The 23,667-nt window shown below is 40.2% G+C and overlaps 1 protein-coding gene across 1 annotated transcript in view; it reads right to left on the reverse strand.

Annotated features, from left to right (window-relative positions):
• nup93 (nucleoporin 93) overlaps positions 1-23,667 on the reverse strand; it is a 36,406-nt gene that overhangs the window by 3,679 nt on the left and 9,060 nt on the right. Inside the window, exons 4-21 of the mRNA XM_023281904.3 lie at positions 14,726-14,788; positions 13,025-13,153; positions 11,933-12,007; positions 11,074-11,166; positions 10,811-10,950; positions 9,907-10,039; positions 9,210-9,367; positions 8,923-9,088; positions 8,533-8,626; positions 4,582-4,773; positions 4,364-4,490; positions 4,169-4,241; positions 3,313-3,357; positions 1,405-1,521; positions 1,177-1,295; positions 967-1,084; positions 716-799; positions 505-633 (exon numbers count right to left, since the gene is read on the reverse strand). Of these exons, the coding sequence (XP_023137672.1) occupies positions 505-633; positions 716-799; positions 967-1,084; positions 1,177-1,295; positions 1,405-1,521; positions 3,313-3,357; positions 4,169-4,241; positions 4,364-4,490; positions 4,582-4,773; positions 8,533-8,626; positions 8,923-9,088; positions 9,210-9,367; positions 9,907-10,039; positions 10,811-10,950; positions 11,074-11,166; positions 11,933-12,007; positions 13,025-13,153; positions 14,726-14,788 (2,055 nt within the window). The remainder of the gene's footprint in view (positions 1-504; positions 634-715; positions 800-966; positions 1,085-1,176; positions 1,296-1,404; positions 1,522-3,312; positions 3,358-4,168; positions 4,242-4,363; positions 4,491-4,581; positions 4,774-8,532; positions 8,627-8,922; positions 9,089-9,209; positions 9,368-9,906; positions 10,040-10,810; positions 10,951-11,073; positions 11,167-11,932; positions 12,008-13,024; positions 13,154-14,725; positions 14,789-23,667) is intronic.

The following is a 23,667-nucleotide window of genomic DNA, read 5'->3' on the forward strand; positions in this document are numbered from 1 at the left end:
CTTCACAATACCAGACAGGTTCTGTTTAGTGATGTTTAGATCCAACAAGCCTGGCAGTAATCATATGAGAGTGTAGCTGCTGAAATTGAACCCAATTCTCAAATGAATTTGGTAGATTTGGTAGCTAAGGGGGCAATTACTTTTTCACACAGGGCAGCATTTTTCCTTCAAAAAAAATCATGTGAAAACTGCTATTTATTTTTCTCTCACATTAAAATTAGTTTGATGATCTTAAACATTTAAGTGTGACAAATATGCTAAAATAGGAGATTTCTGTAGGTTGGTAAATACTTTTGCACAGTGCTATACAACAACTAAAGCCTAATGTTAGGAAGCAGCAGCTATGTCCCTGACTAAAATTGTTTTAAATTTATGAGCTTTCAGACCAGCAATTTTCAAATGTTTCAAATGTCAAAGCAGGTTTTTTTTCCTGGGTATAATCACAATGAAATCTCACACAGTTTATCTATATTTTCCCTGCTCTAACTAAACCTGTCCTCTCACCATGTCTCTGTCCTCTATGGTCCTCTGTGGTCGTCCTGGTGTTCCTGCTGGCGCCCCCTTCAGGCGCTTGTACTGGGTGAAGAGGATGTTCATGGTGGCCAGCAGCACTTCAGACAGGTTGTGACGCACCTGGAGGCAACGTACATTTTTAGAAAGAAGAAACAAAAATACTGCAGTTGTGACAAAGACTGAGCTTTGCACTTGATCACACCTCGTCGCTGAAGTTCCTGAATGCAGCCACTCTCTCCTCCACACTGTCCTGACTGAGAGGAAGAAGCTTCAAACGCTCCATCACCTGACAGAGAAACAGGGACAATATTAATCATCAGCAATAAGCATTCCCTTGAATGTCTGTGCTTTCTGTTGTAATGGCTTCGTGCCTAGAGGCTACTGCACACTGGTGGACTTGGAGCCAGTTCTGCCCATCAGTCGTCCTCCTTATATAATCAGTGCTGCACTCACATCGTAGGCTCTGTCGACGTGGCCGGCATGGTACTCATCGAAGAACGTCATCAGGTCTATCAGCAGGTAGAAAGTACTGTCAACCGACTTCTCCCCTGCTATTCCCTGAGCACGATACCTGCAGCGTAAAGAGAAAAGAACTCAGTTTTTGTGTATATTTGAACCCGTGTGTGTGTGTGTGTGTGTGTGTGTGTGTGTGTGTGTCCATACCTCTCGGCGATGGCCACTGCAGTGTTTTTTAGCCTCTCCTTGTTGGACTGAGGTGCGCTGACCTGGGCGATGACCGGACTCAACAGCCTGTTCATCAGCTCCAACACTTTATCTGGATTCTACAGAGAGAAAAGAAGCAGAGGCAACGAGAGGATTTAAAACCAACAGCTCTGCAGAGATTCTGTGCAGTTAGATGGATATAAAAATCACCCAGAGAGGTGTGCTCACCTTGGCCAGCTCGTAGAGTTTGACCGCCTCCTCGAATAAGCCCTTGTTCTCAGCCTCGAGAGCCACTTTACTGATGATCGCTCTGGTGTCCCCGGCAAACTTATCTATGACTCCAGGCTAGAGAGACGAAGAAGGATGAGGAGGAATAAATATGCTCTTTTAAAAAGCCTGAGAATAGTGCACTGTACTTCTGAGGATAACAGCAATTGTGGAGTGTTGGTTTGATTTTAAGTGATCAGAATCAACGCCCAGTAACATGAGGTTGGTGCTGTTGTTAGAATGTGGAAACATAACATTTCAGTAAGTGTTGGAATCTTAACAGGTTTTTCTTTCAGCATTTAGGGTGGAGTTAAACAGCAATGAAACAGAGCATGCTTTCAATGTTCTTTCATAAACCATCGCAACTAGAAGCGACCCTTTGTTTAATCTCCTAAAGGAAATATCTTCATGCAACACTGTCCTTTTCTCTCTTCTACATTTTCAGTGCAATAACAGAATTGTAGCACTATTACTCTATATGAATTTAAGTACAGTTGGGGACCTCAACCATCGTGTCAAATCTGTACAAGTGAAAGGTTTACATACTCTTTAATATATTATTGCATTTTTGTATTTCTCTTCTTGTTTCTTACTTCATAAACTCTGAACAAACCCTGCAAAATTACCTTAATGGGAAGTTGTTTTGCTGGAGAAATATAGCCATACATGATATAGAACAACGATACAGAATGCACCGCCCTTCAAGTTGACTGGACTGGTTTCTTATGTTTGTTAAGTACTAAATCCCAGCTGTCTGAATGTGTGATTTTAAGACTGTAATGCTCAGCTGTTTTGCTCATGATGTGTTTTCCAGTGTTTAAAAAAAAAAAAAAAACACTATGTTGACACTTTAACAAGGTTAAAAACTCAATTTTTCACTATCAGGGTTCTTTCTCAAAATTTTCTTTTCAGATAATACTCTAAAAGGCACCGAAAACTGAAGATTTAGGAAAAAAAAATCCTGCAGGCCTGAATAATTTGCACTGTCCTTCATAAGTGCAACAGGTTTATACTCCAGTGGTCACTGTGCTTCTTCTCTGTGTCTCATTTTCATTGACTATTAACAAAATTACCCCTTTAAACACACATAATTGCATTTCTGTTTTTTGCAGATTCCAGAGCTACATTAAAAACTGTTGACGTCAAAGAAAGACAAGTATCATTTTGTCAGATTTGGCAGACATGTATTCAAACAAACTGACTTGGTTATTACCAGTATACTGCTGCAGTTATATTTAGCCATACGTGGTCTTTTATGCGTGTTTTATATGCGTGTTCTGTCTGCTTTGTTGTACAGAGGAAGGAAATATACAATGAAATTCTTCCTCAAAGTGCATCAAAATTAGCCACCATGTATTTTTTTTAAACTTGCCAATGTCGTACAGCCCTCGATTATACAGTATGTAGGTACATATTCAAAGACATGCTGTGAGGCGTTTAACACTGTCAGTCGTGGGTGGGATGAAACACAAAGTGATGTGAATTTGAAGGGTGAAAAAGGACCCCGAAACAGCACATCGTGCGGAGTGCTGCGAGAAATGTCAAGAAACTTTGGAAGCAAGGCTACAATGAAGCATTATGAAGAGCTTTTTGATCCATGACAGTTGAAGAGAGTGTTGCTAAATGGGATGTGCTGAAACATGTAGGAGACGTGTTGAAGGAAGAGAGGATTTCTGACCATTTCTGACTGACTGAACCCCCACACAGAGCACAGACAAAGACTGACAGGAGGAGACAAAAGAAAAATGTGAAGCAGAGGAAGAGGAAAATGTGGCGAGAGAGCAGGTGAGCGGCAACAGCAAGTTATAGAAACAGCCACAAATGAGATGAAAGGGGGAGGCGGAGAGATCAAAGATTCAATTTTCCTACCTTCCTACTGCCGTCCTTCTCTAATCTTCCCAACAGCATGTCGAACTGTGAAAAAGACACACCACCATATCAAAAACCTGTAATTTCAGACAAATAGGTACATCAAATGTGCATCATTTAGATGTGACGCTGTGTCTCGGAAAAGACTCTGTGGTCTTTTTGGAGGAAAAAGTTTGCTGTGATATTTTGCTGGATTATACAGAAAGGTCTTTACAAATCCATATTTGGTCCATTTATATTCATGAAGACAAAGAACAAAACATTCCACTGGAACAAAGAGCAATGAGAAAGAAGCAGGAGGTTTAGCAAGAGTCCAGCAAGGGCAAAACCAGAGCACAAAATGTTAATACATTCAGTACCACTGTGTATATCATGTGGCCGTTTCTGGCAAGACAGGAAGTTCAGTATACATCAGTTTCAAATGTACAAACGAAAGAAATCATTTTTGAAACTTCAGAAGAAGTTTTAATACTTTATACATTTGTGACAAGCAATAATAGCAGCAATACTGTATTTAATCATATAATTATTAAGATTCATAGATTAGACCAAGTCAAAATATTTATAAAATAAACACCTTTAATAATTTTTGGGGGGATTAAAGTCTTCAAAGCTTTCACAAGTAGAGATTTAGTTTTTCATCAAGTCTCCAGCCTAATTTTGTTTTAAGCTGCTACCCACTTAACAAGGACAAAGCTCATTAATTTAATCTGTCTAATTTGACTCACTTTAACGACACACTAAAAACCTTTAGATCAAAAGTATTACTTTTTATTTTGTTTCAACTCTATTCAAGAAACCCGAAAGACCAAATAGGGATTTTCTGCTTGTGTCGGTGTAAAAGCAGGTCACTCACCTCTCGACTCTCGATGACAAGTTCACTGACACAACGCATGAACATGTTTTCTCCCTGGCTGTCTTTTTCATTGCTGTGGAAAGACACAGTTATTAACATGGGCATAACAGTAATTGACAGCGTTTATCAATCTTTTAGTTTGGAATCAGAAAACTACAAAACAGACTGTCTTTTTGAGAGCGTAGGATTGCTCACCGTAGAAAGTAGAAGTACTGCAGAGCTTCCCGCGGATCAGTGGACTCAAACTTGCGAGTGTACAGCATGAGCAGACGGATAAAGTTGAGGCGACGAACCATTGGAGGATCACCGGGCTCCTGACTCACTGCAGAGAATATGTGAGCAGTACTTTTGATTCAAAGTTCTTCCTCATGTGTCTCTATCGCCCTGTAAAATAAAAAGGTTATTATACTCACACAGCTGAGCGCTCTGACCGGACGACTTCAGCAGCAGCCGGAGCTCGTACAGGACCAACGCCACGTGCACGGCGTGACTCCGAAGCCTCTCCACACGAAACAAAAACGCCACGGCTGCCTCAAACTGAGCTGTCAGGAACAACACCTGGAAATACAGGAAGGGCTGCTGGCTCGCAGAGAAGTGGGACTCTCCTGTTGGACGACAAGATCAGAGAAAAGGGATAATTAGGAAGAGAGACAGGAAAAATAAACCGTTTGAGAAAGTTTTAAACCCGCAAACAAGCTTAGGAGAAAAAGGTTCAACTCCAGAAATCAAGTGGAAAAATTCAGATGTATTTGTGCAGACACTTATAAATTGTAAAGTGCAGCTTTAAAACAGTCAAAACAGTAATAATAGTACTTTTTCTATAGGGTGAGAGTTTGATTACTTTGAGGAAAAAAAAAATGACCATGAGATGCCGCATGGAATTGTTGCTGTAATTACTACTACTGGAACAATAAATATGATGCTTAATTCTGTAACTTTCAAATATATCAAATATATATTTTTGGGCCTTTTTGTCTTATTTTTTTTCACTAGTGACTGTGGAAAGAGTAATTGACTGGCACTGAACCAGAGACATTGCCAGGCTACTAGGAAATCCACATTTACCACCATTGACCTCTAATGTCGGTGCAAAATGTGAATTCTACATTGACCAAATGTCCCAAAAACTAAAAAAGGTTTCTTTTGGGGCCAAAAAACCCCCAACAAACAAGCAAAGAATAACACTGCAACATTTAACAGCTCACCAAAGCTCCAACTGCACCCTCGCTTTGGAATATTAACAGTCACTAAACAAATACACCCAAAATGCTTTACAAAATTGTGACAAAAGCAAAACTGAAAACAAGAAACTAATTAATTAATTTTGGTCTTAATAAATATTTACAGCAAACTAAACATACTGGAGGAGTAATATTCTGTTAAGTTTGAATCTGCTGAAAATTATGCAAGCAGAATTTTACACACCAAATTTCACAGAATTTTATAAACTAATAAGAATTATAGACACTAAAAAAGCTAAAATTAAAAACAAAAAAAACACTCAGAAAAAAGAGGAGGCACTAACCCTGTAATTGTACACAATTACAGCATGTGAGCAGAGGTTTAATTAAGGAAAATTATTTAAATCACCACCATGTGAGTGTTTAATAAAAAAGAAATAGATTTTGACAACTCTGAAAAAAGTAAATTAATATTAATTTGTTTAAGGGTAAAAGCTACAGACCTGGTTTCACCCGTGGCCTACACATCAACTCTATACATGGGAGTGGAAATCTGAGAACATTTTGTCGAGCGCAGGTACTTAGTCATCAAGTTTACTTTTTAATTATAATTCTTAATCCTCTTGTTGGCTGAAAGTTTGAGGGAGTAGAACAGGGTGGACCATGTCAGCCATTTTATAGCCTTATCTCAGACTTACAGCATTTTAGTTCAAAAAGCGAGAGCGTATGAGAGACGGGGGGAGAGAGAGGGTGAGAGCGATGAAGAGAAGGATGAAGGAGGAGAGATAGGAGTGTGGGTGTGCTGGTGAGGGCTGCAGCCGAGTGTGCAAATAAGAAACGAGAAAGAACAAATGCATATGCGACGGGTAAGAAAAAAAAAAGGAAAGAGGACAAAAATCAGTGGGAGGAAGGACAGACAACAACTGTGCGTGAGCGAGGAGAAAAAGAGGTAAAAGGAGAGGACGGGGATGCAGCGAACAGAGAAACGGAGCAGATGAGGCTAGAGAGGGTTGGCAGTATGTGAGAGAAATGAAGATAGGTTCTGGGCTTCATGTCCCGCTGTGAAGCAAGATGGAGGACAACAAGGAACACTGTGCCAGACGACCGAGGGAGCCGAGCGGTGGAGAGAAAAACAGAACGAGGCTTCAGGCTGTACTTCCCACCGAGCAGCGAGAGTGGGAGAAAGGAAACTGGAGAGGGACACGGAGAGAGTCTGCAGTCTTATCTGAACGGAGCAGGATCGACCCATGGAGAAGGCAACACCCAGGGGATAAAACTACGCTCTTCACAAGTCTGCGGGAGGGAAGGCCTAATGCCCCTACGCTCGCCTCTTTTAGTGTGTCGGGGCATGTGGCGTTTAAATGGGCAGTCTTATTTCTGAATTGATTTTGGATGCACAGTCAAAGCCAAAGTCTGTCTGATAGCTCATGGCTTCAAATGTGCCATCTATAATTTACACGACTGCTATCAGATGCTGCCGGCACAATAATATCGCTCGAAAACAATCTGATAAACACTCACACTTCCCGCAAACACTGACCAGGTGTAAAAATATATGCAGGATTTAAACCTCTCTTTTAAGCTTACACAAAACTACCTCCATCATTTCTGCAATGCCACAAATGCCTTCAAGGAAGAACTATGTGAAAGTGTGCCCCTAGTCCCTTCTTGTAATATTCATTGTGTTTGAGACATTGAGGACACAGAATTCTTGGAGAGATCAGGGGAAAAGTGTGATGCAGCCAGGAGGACGTGTGGCTGGACAAACACTGTACGACCTAGTTTGCTCCGAGCATCCTGAACTCTTCGCGGGGTAACATTTTTATCCACTCTCAGTTTCCCCTGCTTTACGCTGCAGCAGTTTACTGAAGGTGTTTGATAAAGCCCACAGAGAGATGGACTAGAAGTTGTTATTTAATTTTCTGCAGGAAGCTGGTAGCTGGCAGGTGTGGAACTTACAGGCAAGAAATTCTCCCAGCTTGAATCATAAGTACAAATGATGAGTGATTGTGTTGCTATTTTGACATTTTACGGTTTAAAAATCAATTCAAAAACAACGTCTGGCTCAAATCTTCAACAGACTCATGAACTTTTGTTCCTGCCTACTATGACAAAGCTCTGAGTCACACCTGGCTCATAGTCCATAGCAACAGCTGCTGAGGCTTATGGGTACTGCAGTTTTTAGAGGTTTTCACCACACCAAAGTGTAAGGAAAATCATGAATGCTAAGAAGCAAAGCTGAAATATTCATAGCTTTTTGCTTTAGTGCTGTTCAATTATCCAGCAGACTCCCATATTTCTCTGTTGAGGAATACAGAAGTTATCAACAAAAGAAATGTTTTAAATTTACATATCTATAGTCAAATTTACTTCTGACAGATCCTGCTGCTTTGTTCATTTTGCTATTCAACTTTCCATTTATTTTTTTCCATTCCTACAAACTGACGTTTCTGCGCGCACACGTTTATACTTCATAGAACAGTGGACATTAATGACTGTACATTTCAGCATACTGGGAAGTTAAGAATATAGAAAAGTTCAAGAAAAAATAAATATCCTGGGATGCATGAGGGATACATATTGTACATATTGCACATATTGCACAGATACTGGTGAAGATATTCACCTAAAGAAGTAAACCACATTACGAGTCATGATGTGGCTGATCTGTATTAAATGCAGTATTTTCATCAATGTCGGTGTAAAATTTAGTGTTTGTTAGTGAGTCTGTGTCTCAGATTTTCACTCTCTACTAGCAGATTTCTGGGGCTGAGGTATAGAAACTGGCATCTGGAGAGGAAAAAGCTGGATCACTGTATTCCTGAAATATAATTTGTCCAAATTTGGAAAAGGTGTGTAGACACGTACCGGCTCGGCACCCAGAGATGCAGTGTTTTAACCTCGACTGGAGGCAAGCTCATTTCCAAACAACGCACAAATAGTTATAGCCCATGTGAGGCAATGAGCCAACATTAACTCAAATAAAGTCTGTTCCATGGGGGGTAAGTATCATGCATGCACACATCTGTTCCTCCTCTGCAACAGCTTCTTAAGTGCTACAGAGGAAATGATAATGGAAAGAGAGGTAGGCAGGGAGCAAAATGATATATCTCAAATCTCAAGAAATTTAGGTTTCACATCTGTAGTTATTTCTAGAAGTGAATTAGAAATGCAGGTCCATACCATAGTCCTCCAGCAGCTGCTTCTGTAGTTGCGGCAGGGTGAGTCTGTCCTGAGGAGAGCTGCTGCCGTCATCATCAAAACACACCTGGTTCAACTGCAGGGAAAAAAAACATGGTACACATTATGCAAAAATGATGGGAAGAAGAATGCAACATTTTTTATTTCAAAGGAGGTCAGTTTTGCTAAAGAAAAAAAAAACAAAAAACAACACTGAAAGACAATAAATAACCCACAGTCCAAGGATTGCCAACAGTGAAGCTTTTAAAATCAATTTAAGTTTCATTAATAATTCCTAAATTGTGAAAAAAGACCAGCTTGTGCTCTGGTCATTGTGCCAATGCTTCAACTTCACCAAATAACCCAAAAACAGAAACAGCAAAAATATTGCACCTTGAGCCAGAGGTAGTCTTCGGTCTTGTCTGCCACCTCTCCGTGGTTATCACTGATGTCACACTTGCCGATCAGGCAGTAGACAGCTCTCTTGTAGGGGTCGGCGCTGTTCCTCAGCACTCTGCGGTAGTGTAGACGAAGCTTGTTCTCTGAAGTTGGGGAAAGGCTACAAGGGCAAAAGTGGCAAAATAGATAAAAGGAGGTGTGAGAGATGACACGAGGTTGACCTCTCATGACCTCTGTTGGCATCTAGACACGTACAGATACAAAAAAAACTATGTGCTAACCGTCTGTCGGGGCTGTTCATGTACTCCTGGAACCAGGTCTTGAAATCTCCTAGCTGATGTTGCACCCTGTTTACCACCTGCATGGCTGCATTCAGATCACCACAACGCAGGCAGTAGTAGATCACAGCCCACACTGGGTGACCTTCGATCTCGCCATCCTATTGGACACACATTTAATAGAGGGGTCACAATATTTTCTGACTGATTTAATTTTTCAGCATAACTTCTGGAATACATGTCTGCATGGAATCAGAATGTATTTATGTTTTGCTCATGTACATTTTAGACCTCGTTGATGTACATGTTCATGAAAACTGCAGTACAACAGCACTTTTTTCTAATGGAGCAGTGGCTGAGTTTGCTGTTTTTGCAGATGAATGCCAAAGAAAGTTTTAAATCTAAATGACAGATTATGTTTCTCACCAGCACAGACCAGCTTTTTCTGATTAACTAATTAAGCACAAAACTCGAGGTTACAAATATCTGTGAGCTAGAATCAATTTGCAGATTAAGACACTGATATTTGGCAGCGTTGGGCATGTTCTCAGTTCTGACTTTTAGTGGACTGCAATTGCCAAGTTTACTGAAGAGCTTGACAGCTGCCAAAATGCTGTCATCTTAGTTTTAGCAAGTAGCCTGGCTGTGTGATAGGGACGATGTTTTCTTTACCCTCACATTTAAACAGTGTGTGCGGTACCTGCATGCCAGGTAGGGGTCCTGGTAGTTTGATGTTGAGGAAGCTGCGAACCAGTTGGTATGTTCCTGGAACCCCTCCTAGTTGAGCTTGATGGAGGTTTCCAAAGACAGTCACCATGGTGTAGTTTTTATAACTGCGGAGATGCACATACACACAAAGCTAGCTAACGTGGTGTAGTTTGGATAGAGTTTTTGCTGCATAGCGGAATTTTTGCCACTCTCAAAGAGGCTTTAGCCAGCAGGGAGTAAAATCACCAACGTCAAAATGATAAGAACTGACAATAAGAAAAGCAATTCAATTTGTCTTTGAATGCGTCTGATAGTAATTTATCAAACAACTATTGACAAGCAGAACAGAAACTTACATACAACATCTTTGGCTTCAAGCAGTCAACTTCCCTTTCATCCACCACACCTGCTATATTTTACACAAGAGGCCGATAGAGGCTAGATAAACCAGCTAAGTTGTGTGCTCTGCTGGGAAATAACTCTAATCGGATCTAATTTGTCCATCCAAAGTCAGGCATTGGACTCTTCCAGTGATGTTCCCCAGGTCAGCTGTATTAAATCTCATGTCTATCACCCAGAGTCAGCATGTCCAGTTGTCTGAGCTGTTAAGCTACATTAGCCACCTCCTGCATCCCCACGTAGCTAGTGGAACACCAGGTGGCAGCATACATCTTTAACACTGGATTGTAGTCCAACAAAAAAAAGCCACCGCAAAATGCATAGTTTTCTTCTAAATAAGGTAACAGAAAGACTTATTGCCTTTACCGTGCCAATCATGCTCACTGTCATCCCCAAAGGCGCACTGTGACCAAGGAGAATCCCACTGCTAACTGTTATTCACTCAAAACATCAAACACACGACTACTGGACTTAAAAAGAAAAAAAAGCAAAAGTACCTGTTCTCAAGGAAGCTGAGTGCCTGACGTACAAAAGCCATTTGCATTTCTACAGAAGTGCGACTCTTGAGGGTGTCTTTGGCTGGAACCAGCAACACATCTGTCATCTGCTTCACCATTAGCCACATGTCCGATACATTCTGGAGGGTAGAGAGTGACAGTCACATGAAGCAACACTAACCTGTATTTTTTGCAGAAGACAAAATTGCTACATCTGAAAATAATAATTAAATTCACCACGATAAACTGATTAATGTTCTCACCTTGTCATCCAAGCTGTCTGCGACTGAAGCACATAAATCTCCCAGATTGGGCTGAATGTGACCGTTCACTATCTTCTCGTTGAAAATGTAGATCTGAAGGAGACAGAGGTGATGAAAAAAGTGAGAAAAGGCAAAAAAAAAAACCACGATTGATTAAAGTAGCACCAGAAATTGATTGATTTTGAGTCTTCCCAAGTTCATGAGTAAAAGGATTTTAAATGAGTCTTACAACTCCATTCTGAGCTTTAAGAGCAAAAGCAAACTCTACGACCATCGAGTGAAATGGTTCACAACGAAGAACAGCAGAAAAAGAATCAAAACATTTAGGAGGTCATCAAAGAGTATGACAAATATCAGACAAATGACACCGCATGCGATGTGTCGGCACATGGTTGGAGGGAAAAAGACGCATTTAAAGCAGCACGTCCTCCAGCAGATCAGAGACAAACGGGGAGAGCAAGAGAGAAGGTCAGACAGGATGATGGGGGGGGGAGGAGTGATGGTGAAGAGACATAGAGATAGATCAATCAATATGTTTGATCTGCCCCTTCCTGGCTCGCTGTGACCCCATTTCAACAGAATGATCCAACTGCTGGAATCACAGACTAACTGCATTTGAGTTGGACTGACTTTCAAGAGATGTGTTTTCTTTGGATTTGTTAGAGTACGGCTAATAAATCAGCACTATAGTTTTGTAATCGTATTAATATTAGCTCAATATGGATAACATTACAGATGTATCAGCGGTAGGCATACACATGTATTAAAATCATCCAAAACCATCCTTGCTACATCTAGTGGTGTGCTCTAATCTGGTGTTTTAGTGTACATCAAAATGATTGGACTGATGGTGACTCACCTGTCGTCCGTAGGCCACCTCCACGCTGTCCAACGCACTCCTTCCTGGAGCCGTCACTTCGCTCACAAAGCTGGGCTATAACACACAGACAGGCTACGACTGATTTAACAGATAAACTACACACAGTCAAGCAGCTATTTGAAGGTTTTGTGTGTAATCTGCCAGTAAGCATCTTAAATAGGTCCTTTTTTATGCTAAATATTCTATATTTTCAAAATTGCTCCACCCCAGACATCAGGGCAACCTGTCCAGAGGTGACTTTTACCCAATACACGCTGGGATATGCTAGAACAAGAAGACACACGGGATCAAAGCCTTTTATTTTACTCTGGGTGAAGATAAAAATAGCTTCAGTCTCAGATGAAATAGTTATTTTGGTTATTTTAGATGAGTGGGTAGACAGTGAAGAGTACAGAGTGTCAAGAATTCTGCTTGAGAGACTTGAGATTTGCTTTTAAGTTGACATATTCAGTCCGAGAAGTTAAAATATATTACAAAAGAGCTGCTTTTTGTGTGACCTAATTAAAAAAAAAAATTATACTGTTTCTCAATGATTTCAGCAAAGAAGTCATTTAAATATATCAATAATTCTACAAAGTCTACAACTACTCACTATTATTTGATAAATCCACTATATGGTAGGGATGTAGGGGATAACTGAGACTGACTTAAAATATTTTAAGAACAATCTGTTGATGTGTTCTTAAACCAAACAAAGAGAAAAGCTCAAAATGGACATTTCTTGAGGTCTCTTCATTATTAAAAACTAACAGTGGTAGATGTGTTATTTTAGGAAACTTGTTCATTATTTATGGCACATCTTGTCAAACTGGCGGTGCCTGTGCAGTGAGTTCTTGAGCTTCAAATTAAATGGCCGAGATAATCTAATCTCAAAAACTAAATCATATTAAATTTTAATAAGAAATATCATAGTCCCGGCAGCCAGTGTTCCAAAAATATCTCAATCAGCTTTTCTGTTAAGTAAAATCGGGACATCTGAGGTGTCTGACAGACCAAGAAAGTGCGTCGCTCTTGGTAAAGATACACTTTTTTCTTTAGTTCCCAACCATCTCTGCGTCTTGTGTCCTGTACCTCCACATCTTGACTAAAGTCCAGAGCGTCTTCTCCTGCTCCGAGTAGTGTGTGCAGGACTCTCTGCTTCACCTGCTCCCATTGAACCAGCATGGACTCACGATGGTACTCTTCAGCCAGCAGGAATGTCTGAACATATGATGGTAGGAAACATGCATCACATCCTACTATGCGTATTGCAACACATTAGATTGGGCATTCTCACATTTTGCTTCATTTTAAATTAGCAGGTTTTACAGACTTGTTATGAAGAAAGTTTACTGAATTCTTGCTGTAAACCAACTATTGCACATGCAGATGATTCACATAGTGTGAATATGAAGGTACAAAGTATTACATTAAGGTACACACATGCAGCACATAGGAACTAATTGGTACATTATGTAAAGTAAGCCTACCTATGTCACACTCACAATCTTTCACACATACTGGATTTAGCAGCAGAACCCTGTCAAGATTGTACTACTCCGCCAGGACCTGGTACAGTCTATTTTAATTCTCCATAGAGACTTAAAAGTGAGATAATGGGAACGTGAGATAATTGAATCTACAGCTTAGGGAGACAAATCTAGACTAAAGCCACCATTTACTGGGTTAACTTGGTCAGTGCCTGCCTGTCTGTCAAATCTTTAAACGTTTATAGTTGTCAGACTTGCAGTGTGTCAAAAAGTATTATGGAATCAATAATTTGCAGAAATATTGAAGATGAATTTGAGCAAATGAAAAGTCATGGTTACTTCTATGGTTTGTACATCAGAAAGCAGCGACAAGTTTGTTTTTTAAAATAGTAATGATCCTAGTCAGTACATATCACAGCCATATTTCTTTAATGGTAAAAAAAGTCATTTTTCTATTGGAACTCTTTAATAACCCTGCACTTATGTGGCATCCGTATAATTACACTAATTACACATTTCTCTAACAATTAAATTTGCTGGATTCTTACAATAATCATTTGATGTTATGTCTCTATGAGAAATACTATCATAGAATGTACCAGTATCAGACTTTTTTAATTGGTATTGATGTCTGACTTAAAAATCCATGACTTGTTAAATAAAAATGAAAATCTTAATCATATTCATGTCGATTGGTTTCTGTGAAACTGGACTCAGATTAAATGTCTTGTTCAACAGCCCAAATTTCCCGCCACATAAAAATTAAAGCAATCAGATCGAAATCTGCAAGTACATCTAACATCTGCTTTCTTTTTAATCCTCTGTGCATTTGTTTTTTCCACCCTTGCACACAAGTTCTTTTTTCCCCTCTCTCAGGGAGTGAGGAGAGATAATGGGAACGGCAGCTAATTAAACGCAGGGCCTATTAGCTCCGCACATCAGGGAAGCCATTTCAAAACCATTCCCCAAAGGTTCACACCAGAAGGACTTTTAGATCACAAGCAGAAATTGCTAAAAAAATTTGGTTTTTAAGTGTTCCGTATCATGACGTGCTAATATTCATACACACTGCAGTGTTGAAAACTCATGATTTTGTAAAATTAACTTGCAAACAAGGAAACTACAGTCTAAATGCTGCATCTTGTCTGTTGTCCATTAATTCATCCATTTCACCTGCAAAGGCTGAAAAATAATGATAGCAATAGTGAGATGTGAGTTTTATAGGTCTGTCTGGCTTAGATTCTGACTTTGGATTTGTAGCTCCTGACGAGTTAAAGGAATCAGACACTGGGCAGATACTGACCCTGCGGCGAGACTCCTCGATGGCTGACAGGAGGGCGTTGTCCCTCTCGTTCTTCAAGAAGCCCTGTGGATGAAGCAGAGACAGACGAGCAGATAGGGAGAGGATAAGGTGCAGTGGCAAACAGAAACAGCAAAAAGAAAGCAGGACATATCATCTTGACTGGTCTGGACAAAGTGAAACCGAGATAAACTGTATGCAGAGAATTTAGAGAGTAGAGGGACAGATTTAGCGGCTGCACCATCATTTGCTCTTCAGGGGAGAGAAGCCGCTTCTCAGTTTTCCATCCTATTTCTTATGCCCTTCTTAGTCAGGATTAGTACAGTCGATATTTTATACAGATGTAAATGCAGGCCAGAGAGGTGTTCGTGCTTTTAACACATGGCAGTCAGCATGGCCTCCATTTTGGTGTCAACTCAAGATGGCTGCCGCTGCATACATCCACCCCCCTCTCTCCTGTTCTGGCCCTTTCTGTGAAGATGGTAATTACTCATATCTTGCAAAACAGATTAGAAAACTACTTATGTTATACAGAAGATATGAGCTTTCAAGTGTGTAAGTAGCACTTATGTAAACACTGGAGCACACAGCAGACAACACGACGGCTCTCATCAGGAGGTAAGTCAGCGAACGCAGATGTGCAGCTTGCGAAACCACCAAAATGGTGTCTATGCTGTATGCGCTTCGTCTCCGTCCTCAAAAAGCACAAGAGTGGATCGCTAGTTTCATTACAGCAAAATTCCTTGGCAGAATGCTATGATGCAAATGTATCACTGTCGTATTTCTACATGCAAAAATGATCATAATCAAACTGATGATGACATGGAAACGCTTTACATTACATCTTCCTAACCATATCCAGTATTATGCAGAAAGAGGTGGAACTTCACTCGAAAAACTGTCAGATGTCCGCAAATCTGCCCAAATGATGCATTATGTTGGTTAGGTCCAAATATAAAAACACAAAACAGATACACATTAATTACGTCTCAATGTGTTGATGAAATAAACATGGAAAAATGGCACTAAAACTGTGATTGCTTATCTTGCATCCTCATGAAATAACATCACTAAAACAACTGCACTGTCAATTAAGATCAAATATCAGAATGACATATTAAATCCTTATAAAGTGGCAATGTGTTGTACAGAAAAATTAACTGATAAGAGACAAAAATAGTTTTCGTTATATTTTAATCGAATCTTTTTTCAATTAATTGTTCAGCTAAAATGTAATTAATAATGCACCAATTAGAAATTACCAGATCCCTTGCTGATGACTTAAAACAGCTTCTTCTGCCTTATTAACAACCAAGAGATTTTACAAAGATGGAAGCAGAGTGGAACGACATGACAGTTCTGTGAGATGTGAGTTGAGAGAAACCCAGCAAATCCTCACAATGAATATCAATTATCAAAGCTGCAGACATTTCCTTGCCTTTGACTAATTGACTAATTAAATCATTGTTTTAGCATAATTAACACATCTACATACAACAGTGAGCAATTTTACGGCTACAGAAAAAATCAAAAAATAAAAAAAAATCAATTTGTTCATTCAAAGAAGACAACTAAATAAGAGAAAAGAAGAGATAGGTTTTGGTTTTGACATTTAGTCTCAATTATTAGTCAGCTTTGTTGACTTACAGGTCAATACACCAGCTAGGAACGGTGTTACACTGCATTCTTGAAATTTATATAACCACAGGCCATCTGTCCCTGACATAAATAGCCTCTTAAGTTGGAAGAAGGTTGTTCCCTCTGTCAGATAATGGCATAGTAATTTACTGATGACATTTTTGGCACCATCCATCTTTGCAACTTCAGGATCATTTCAGTTTGAAGAACAAGTGCTTAGTGAGAGCCACAGCATTTGTCAAAGCCCACTAGAGATTATTCTGCTCAACAGGGATGTAGGTGCTCTTGGCTTCCCTCCTCCTTCCGTCTCGCCTCTTTTGTGTGTCTACTTTGCTACTTCAGTGTCATTTCTACCGGTTCCTTTCTTTCCAAGCTCTCAGACTTCACCTCTGTCTGTCATCGTATTCCTCTTGTCCTCTTTCACTCTCATCTGTGTGCTGACAAATGACAACGAATTGGAAGAAAAAAGACTCACTGAGAAAATAAATAACTTCTAAAAAAGTGTCAAAATATAATCGAGCAACTGATAATTACAGCATTTAAAAAAATAAATAAATTACAAAAAATCTGTTCTCATATAGATTTAGCAGTCTTACCAATTCTTGAAAAGATTAAAAACAATATATGATCTGGCATTTACTCATATTATGCTGAGTGTGTATTAGTGCTTATACCGTAGAATAATCAGTAGGATTTGCACATACTGATGTACCCTGGTGTCCTTTCAGGGTAAGCCATTTTACCACTGAATCGCTTTCAGGAAATTATGTGTTCAGTCTACCTGACATTGCTGCTGCAGCAGCAGAACTGGTGAACAGAATATTAAGTGCAACATATAGAGTAAATTTGGAATGAGGTCTATATCTTTTGGATTTTATCTCACTTTATTCCTCAACTATACAGACACTCTAATAGGCTACAGTTTGTCAAACAATATCCTTTTTTATATCTTCTTTTGAAAGACAGCATCGACCATATGTGACTTTCATTGGTCATTCTCTATCTTACAAATGATTTATTTCTTCTATTGTGACAACGGTACCGAAGAAGACACTATCAGCTGACAAGAGAAGAAGTTAACGTACAATACCCAGGATGTGCCACACAGACAAAAAAAAAAGAAAGAAAGTCCATGCAGAAGCTGGTGCTCTCCTCCAGAAAATAGGACGGAGATGTACTCTGCTGCAGCATGGTTGCTGCAGGTGTTTGAGTTTACATGAAATATAAGTGGTGGCTGATTTGGTTTTATGCTGCACTTGTGTGTTACTTTATCATGTTCAATCATACTGGACAGCAGCTTGCTAGCTCTAAAATAGGTCAGTAATGTGCCTTTGAAACAGCAATCATTCAGGTCACTACATAATAGAGAAAGACAAGAAGACCAGTCATGCTTCGTTACATCTTGGCATGAAAACCAAAGCATAGTATTCGTTTCTTTGTGCATATTCTTGTACAGCAATGAAAAAAGAAGAACTCTTGGCATTTTTGCAGCTGAAGCTTAAATGTCTACCTTCCTGTCCTCACCTACTGAAATGTTCGATACTATTCATCAGTTTCAATCCATTAGGAAAGAAAATAAGCTTTATTTTATCCCTCTACCCTGCCCATTTAGCCCTTTGATCCGTTCCTCATACCCTTAGCTTCCCTCTACATACTCTGTCCCTCTCCCTTTCTTTCCCCATCTCTCTTTTTCCCAGGAGAGGCTGAGAATAGGTCTATATTTAACCAATCTAACCAGAGAAGAGCTCAGGTCAACGCTCACTGGAGAGCTGCACTGGAAAAAATGAATAGAGCAGAATAGAATACAGTGGAATAGAATAGGGGGGCTTATGGGATATATCTACTATAATAGATCAGGAGACCGTATTAGTCATAGTGACTGTTCCGGTAAATGGGAGAAAGTGGGATGAGACTGACATGTTTTCCAGAAACAGGCTGGAGATGGGAGTAGTGTGGGGGGGGGGCTACTCTTTCCAAAAGCATATAAACCAGAGGTGGCACATTGGGCAACAGTGGACAGCACTACTGGGGAGTCGCCTCAGCATTTTTGCTTCAACAGGAGGCAAAAATTTTTCATCGCTGTCATTTTGTTGCCTGCTGCCAGCTGCACTTGCACTGCCAACAACTTTGCCTATACACCAGTTTTTGTGCCAAATGTAAATTAACAACTTACCCCACAGCTGGGGCCAAAACTCCCATTTTGTCTGACGTGCAAAAGCTCTTCGTTTTAACAGAAATATTGCTTGTAATAAATATTGACAAAGAACGCTTAATGCTCAAGATTTGCCACTGCTGTTAGAGATGAATTTGAGATTTTGTATGCTTTTTCTGCTACGTATATTGTTCATCCCGTAAGGATCAATATTTCAATGACGAAGCTAGCCAATTTTACTTACTTCTTAGAAGATTTCAAAGCTTTGTCACAAGCAGGCATGACATCATTGTTGCTAATATCACAACTGCTGTGTAATTTTGATTAGGATGGAACAGCTGAAAGACTTGGCCCGTTACTCAGTATGAGACACTGTGTACCAGCACATCACACTGACTGAACGCTGCCAATGCTTCAATTCCTCCTTGCATTCACTCCCAAAAGGTAAAAATAAACATAAAATCGAGAAAGGCTTCATGTTAAAGAGCCTTGCTGAAGCATTCAGACCAAAAAAGAAGACATATTAGTAAAGGCAAATGCGTGCTTATCAATCTCGAAGATCAATTCAGTGCTGGGCAATTGGTATATCTAAAGATGTACGTTTCTGTTGCCCCACCCCTGTATTGTGTATCCTCAGAGATCTGCAACCCACTGTGAACACCCACAGACTGCTGGCCAGACAGCCCAGAAGCTTCTACAGGAAGAGGAACACAGCCTGAGAAAATTATTTAATAATGGTTGATAAATCAGGAATTACTCCATTCTTATTATATATAGGTAGCAGATGTTAAACTGGGTAGAAAGGCAAGACCTGGACGAGTCTGCCTTCCATTTAAAATACAACTGATGGAAGTTTCATTCTTTGTCTGTAATTTCTGCTACAATGTTCAGATATTATGAAAGACCAGTGGACACGTAACTGCGTCTTTAAAAACTACACCTGATTTTAGGCCAATAAGCACACATGACTATATTTTAGAAAATAACATGAAACTGATCCATAAAAAATGTGTGTGTATCTTTGAATGTGCATGTTAACATGTAGACACACGCTCATTCTGTGTTCTGGAACACAGGCCCTCCTACCATTAGCTTAAGTCAAGACAGTCGCACTGTCTACGTGTCAGTGCAATCGTATTGTATACTCAGGAAAATCAGAGCATTTGATTTTTTACTATTTCGACCTGGTTCATTCTTATCACACACTAACAGAAACAGTATGTTCGAGATGGATGGTTTCCAGGAATCTAGAGGCTACTTAAGGACATAGTCAAAGAGCAGTTAAAGGGGAAATAAGGAGAAGAAGCATTGCTCGCTGTGCAAGTCATTGTGAAAGTACAAGTCAGAGGCATTTGCATTAACATAATGAGCCGACCACGGTCTGAGTGAGTGTGTGTGTGAAAGAGAAACCCCACCCTTCATTCTTTCATTTCCTGTGTAGCAAACATATACAGAAAACAAACAACATACATATCTATAATTTATAGATGTAAATTAATTTAGTGATGCTTGCCACCTTGCATTAACAATTAATCTAATCATCTCCCTTATTGCTACATAATGACATACAATGCAGCATAACCAGAGGAGAGATGGAGAAAGGCAGACAGGTGACACAAAAGTATGACAGACAAAGCACATGCCTGTCTGTGAGTCAGTGTGTATGTGTGCATATCCATGTGCATAGGAAATACTCACTCATGCTGAGAGCCTTACAGCCTGCCTGGTAGACAGACAAGCAGATGAGAAGACAGGAAGAGACAAGGAAAAGTAAAAAATAGTTTTTCGTTTCTTTGTCTGCCTTTAGGTATCTGGGCTTTGACAGCCCAGAAGACCTGCATCGCCCCTCCGCCTCTCCATCCCCCCGTGTCGCTGTGTCAGGGCAGCAGAAGTGGCCGCCATGCTGGGGCGTGTTCCCTGTGCCCTGTCGAGCCGGCATGGCGGTCCGCTTGCAGCCTTTCCCCGTTCAAAAGCAGGCCAGTCACTCTTCCGAGTGAGCTGGAGCACCGAGTGGAAGTGCCACATCAAGACTCACTGAAGGTGGTTTTATTGTCGGAGGGCAGTACCAACTGAACGTTCAGACACAGGGGGAATGCACGAGAAGGAGCTATGGATTCATATAGAATATCAGTTCCTGCCATCAGCTGACACCCCCCCCACTCAGCCGTCATCCTCTCTCTCTCTCTCTCTCTGCTTCCCTCACTTCATCCTAGCATCTCTGTCGGCCCTGTGCCTCCTCCCTCCCTCAGTCCCACTCATTTTCTTCCTTTTTTATCCATCTATGCATCCTTCCTTTCTTCCCTCCCTCTCTCCTCCCTCCCTCAGCTCAATGCAATTATAGTAATGGATTTTTTCCCCCTCGGTTGATGGCTTCCGACATCCTGTCTTGAAATGAGGCTAATCATGCTCTTAAGGGTCATGTTTAGTTAATGAAGGGTTTGGGAGGCACATCGGGGGAAGGGGTGGGTGGGTGGGTAGGTGGGGGGGGGGCATTCCTATATGCAGGCTGACTATTACAGCGCGCGCGCGCACACACACACACACACACACACACACACACACAAAAGCAGGCATTATAATCCACATATCCACTTGAAGTTTTGTGCACGTTGCAGAATCTCATTCACATTGGCACGTGCCATATAGCTGCATATATATGTGCACGCCAGTGCGCACAAGGATGCATGCACCCACGTGCAGACAAATCTACGCTACGCACATACACATTCATTCATAAGCACACGGAGAGATGCTGTATACGGCAGCAATCGATAGCGACTGACACAGATACAGGCATGCAAACACAGCACACAGAGCTTGTGCACGAGACACACACACATCCTGCGAAGCTATGTCAGGAGTGCTCTTGTATCTCAGCAGATGCTCTGGGTTTAGCCAACTGCATCCGCTGAACACATGCCATCACTGCTGAGGGATATGTGTGTATGTACAGGGCTGGGGGGGGGGGCAGGAGAACAGAAAGAGAGGGAGAGTAATGATAGAAATGATAGAAGGAGGAACAGAGGAAAAAAATCAGAGAGGAAAGAAGGTAAGGTGAAAGAGAAAGGGGAGAGCAAGTGGATGGACCAGCTAAAAGAGGGTGAGGTGAGGAAAAGGAGGGAGAGCGAACGCTGGCAGAGAAAGATGGAACAGTGAAAAGTGAGACGAGGACACAGAGACAGAAAAAAAAAATTGCAGCCGGTCGCCATTTTTCTACCGGCACTGCTTTCCGCCTTCCACTTCTACAGTTTCATTTTTCTGTTCATTTCATTTCATCTCTGTCTAGTGTCTCTGGTTTTCTCCTTCATTTTCCAGATTCTGTCCTCTTTCATGTTTCGCTATATATGCATTATTAAATAATACAAAGAACAGATAAGCAGTAAGCACAGAATACCGACCCACAGTGTTTCATAACCAACACAAAGAGCATCACTGGTGGAATGTAACAGATTATATTTACTCAAGTAAACATAACTGTACGTAGGCACCATTTCCAAGTACTTACACTTTACTCTGAATATTTCCTTTATATGCTACTTTTTACTTCCACTCCACAACACATCCAAAGGAAATATTGTATTTTCTACTCCACAACATATATGACAAGCTTTAAAAAAACAACAAATGATTAAGGGCAAAACCTGCAATTTACAACTGTTTTGGCTTGTGATGTCTTGCAAAAAACGTTGTGTAGTCAGGGTCATTCACATTTCAGATGTGTAGAAGTAGTTATCTGTTCCACAAAAGCAGATTTGTCCCCTCTTCACTTCACACAGATGATTCATTTCTATAGTTGTTTGAAAGATTGAATTGCTTTTATTAATTTGCTGCTAATACCTATATTTGAGTAGGCTTTTTCATGCAGGACTGCCCATTTCAATGGAGTATTTTTACATTGCTGTCTTTGTAGTTTTACTTACGTAAAGGATCTGAGTACTTATTCCTCCACTATAGAACAGTCAGTATGAATGCCGCACTGACAGAACTCAAGACGTAATTGTAAAAACTTCAACTGCATGACAAAAAGCTGCTGGAAAATCTGTACACAATGGTATTTTGGGCTTCGGTGTCTGGAACCAATTCCAAATTTGTAAGGAAAAAATAGTGATTTAGAAACTGACCTTTGAGTTAATTTCATGGTCACCCGCTCGGGTTGAGACCTACTGCACTTTTATCTACATTTCTGTATCCAGATAGGGGAGCAACAAACATTGGCAAACAGAACAGGAGTCCGAATCAGAAAATGTATATATGATACCCATCTCTTTCTAGCACACTGCACAAATTGTAATGTTTTTTTGCAGAAGAGAAACAAAATTTGCTAATTAACCAAAAAATAACAATTGCAAATAGCAAATATTATCTTTATCTTTTAATCTTTTGGGGGTTTTTTTGTCTTTCTTGTCCTAATTCCCACGTGAGAAGTTGGAACCACTAAATTTTTGTGATTACACATCACATCTGTATTTTAAAGAATATTTTTAACTGATATCTATCCCTTTAGACTGTATGGATAATTTGCTGATTACATCACAATGTTAATTAATACAACATAATTGTATAGTATTCAATACAACACAATACAATACAATAACTTTATTAATTATTACATATTATATATATTATTTAGGGCTGGGACTTTAACACGTTAAATTCGATTAATTAATTACCGCGAAACTAATGCGTTAAAAATAATAACGCAATTAATTGCACCCTCCTCAGTTCCCTCATTTCTGGCACACTGGTAACTCTGATGAACACTCCAGCCCAGTAGGTGGCGGTAATGAACCTAAAGTCTGTTTGTAGCCATGAAGAAGAAGCACAGGAAGCACTGAGTGAAGTCTGACACTGGTGAACAGTGAAGGAAGACGAGATTGAGCTTGTTGGGCAGAAATTTTCCTTTTAAAAATCTTCCTGATGGCAGCTTGGATAAAAGCCTGGTTGTGTGTAAATTGTACAACAAAGAGTTTTCTGATCACTGCAGCACTTCAAGCCGACGGTATCACCTCAATGTAAAACATGTTGCTGTTAGCACCAGAGCTAACGTTAGCTCCGAGTCATGCTAACGGCTAACGGTGTAGCCATCCCATAATAGACCACTTTTCTAGACAGTGCTTGAGTTTACAGAAAGTCTTAAAATGTTGAATAAAATCGC

Source organism: Amphiprion ocellaris, chromosome 3 (genome assembly GCF_022539595.1).
Source record: "Amphiprion ocellaris isolate individual 3 ecotype Okinawa chromosome 3, ASM2253959v1, whole genome shotgun sequence".
Classification (NCBI taxonomy): domain Eukaryota; kingdom Metazoa; phylum Chordata; class Actinopteri; family Pomacentridae; genus Amphiprion; species Amphiprion ocellaris.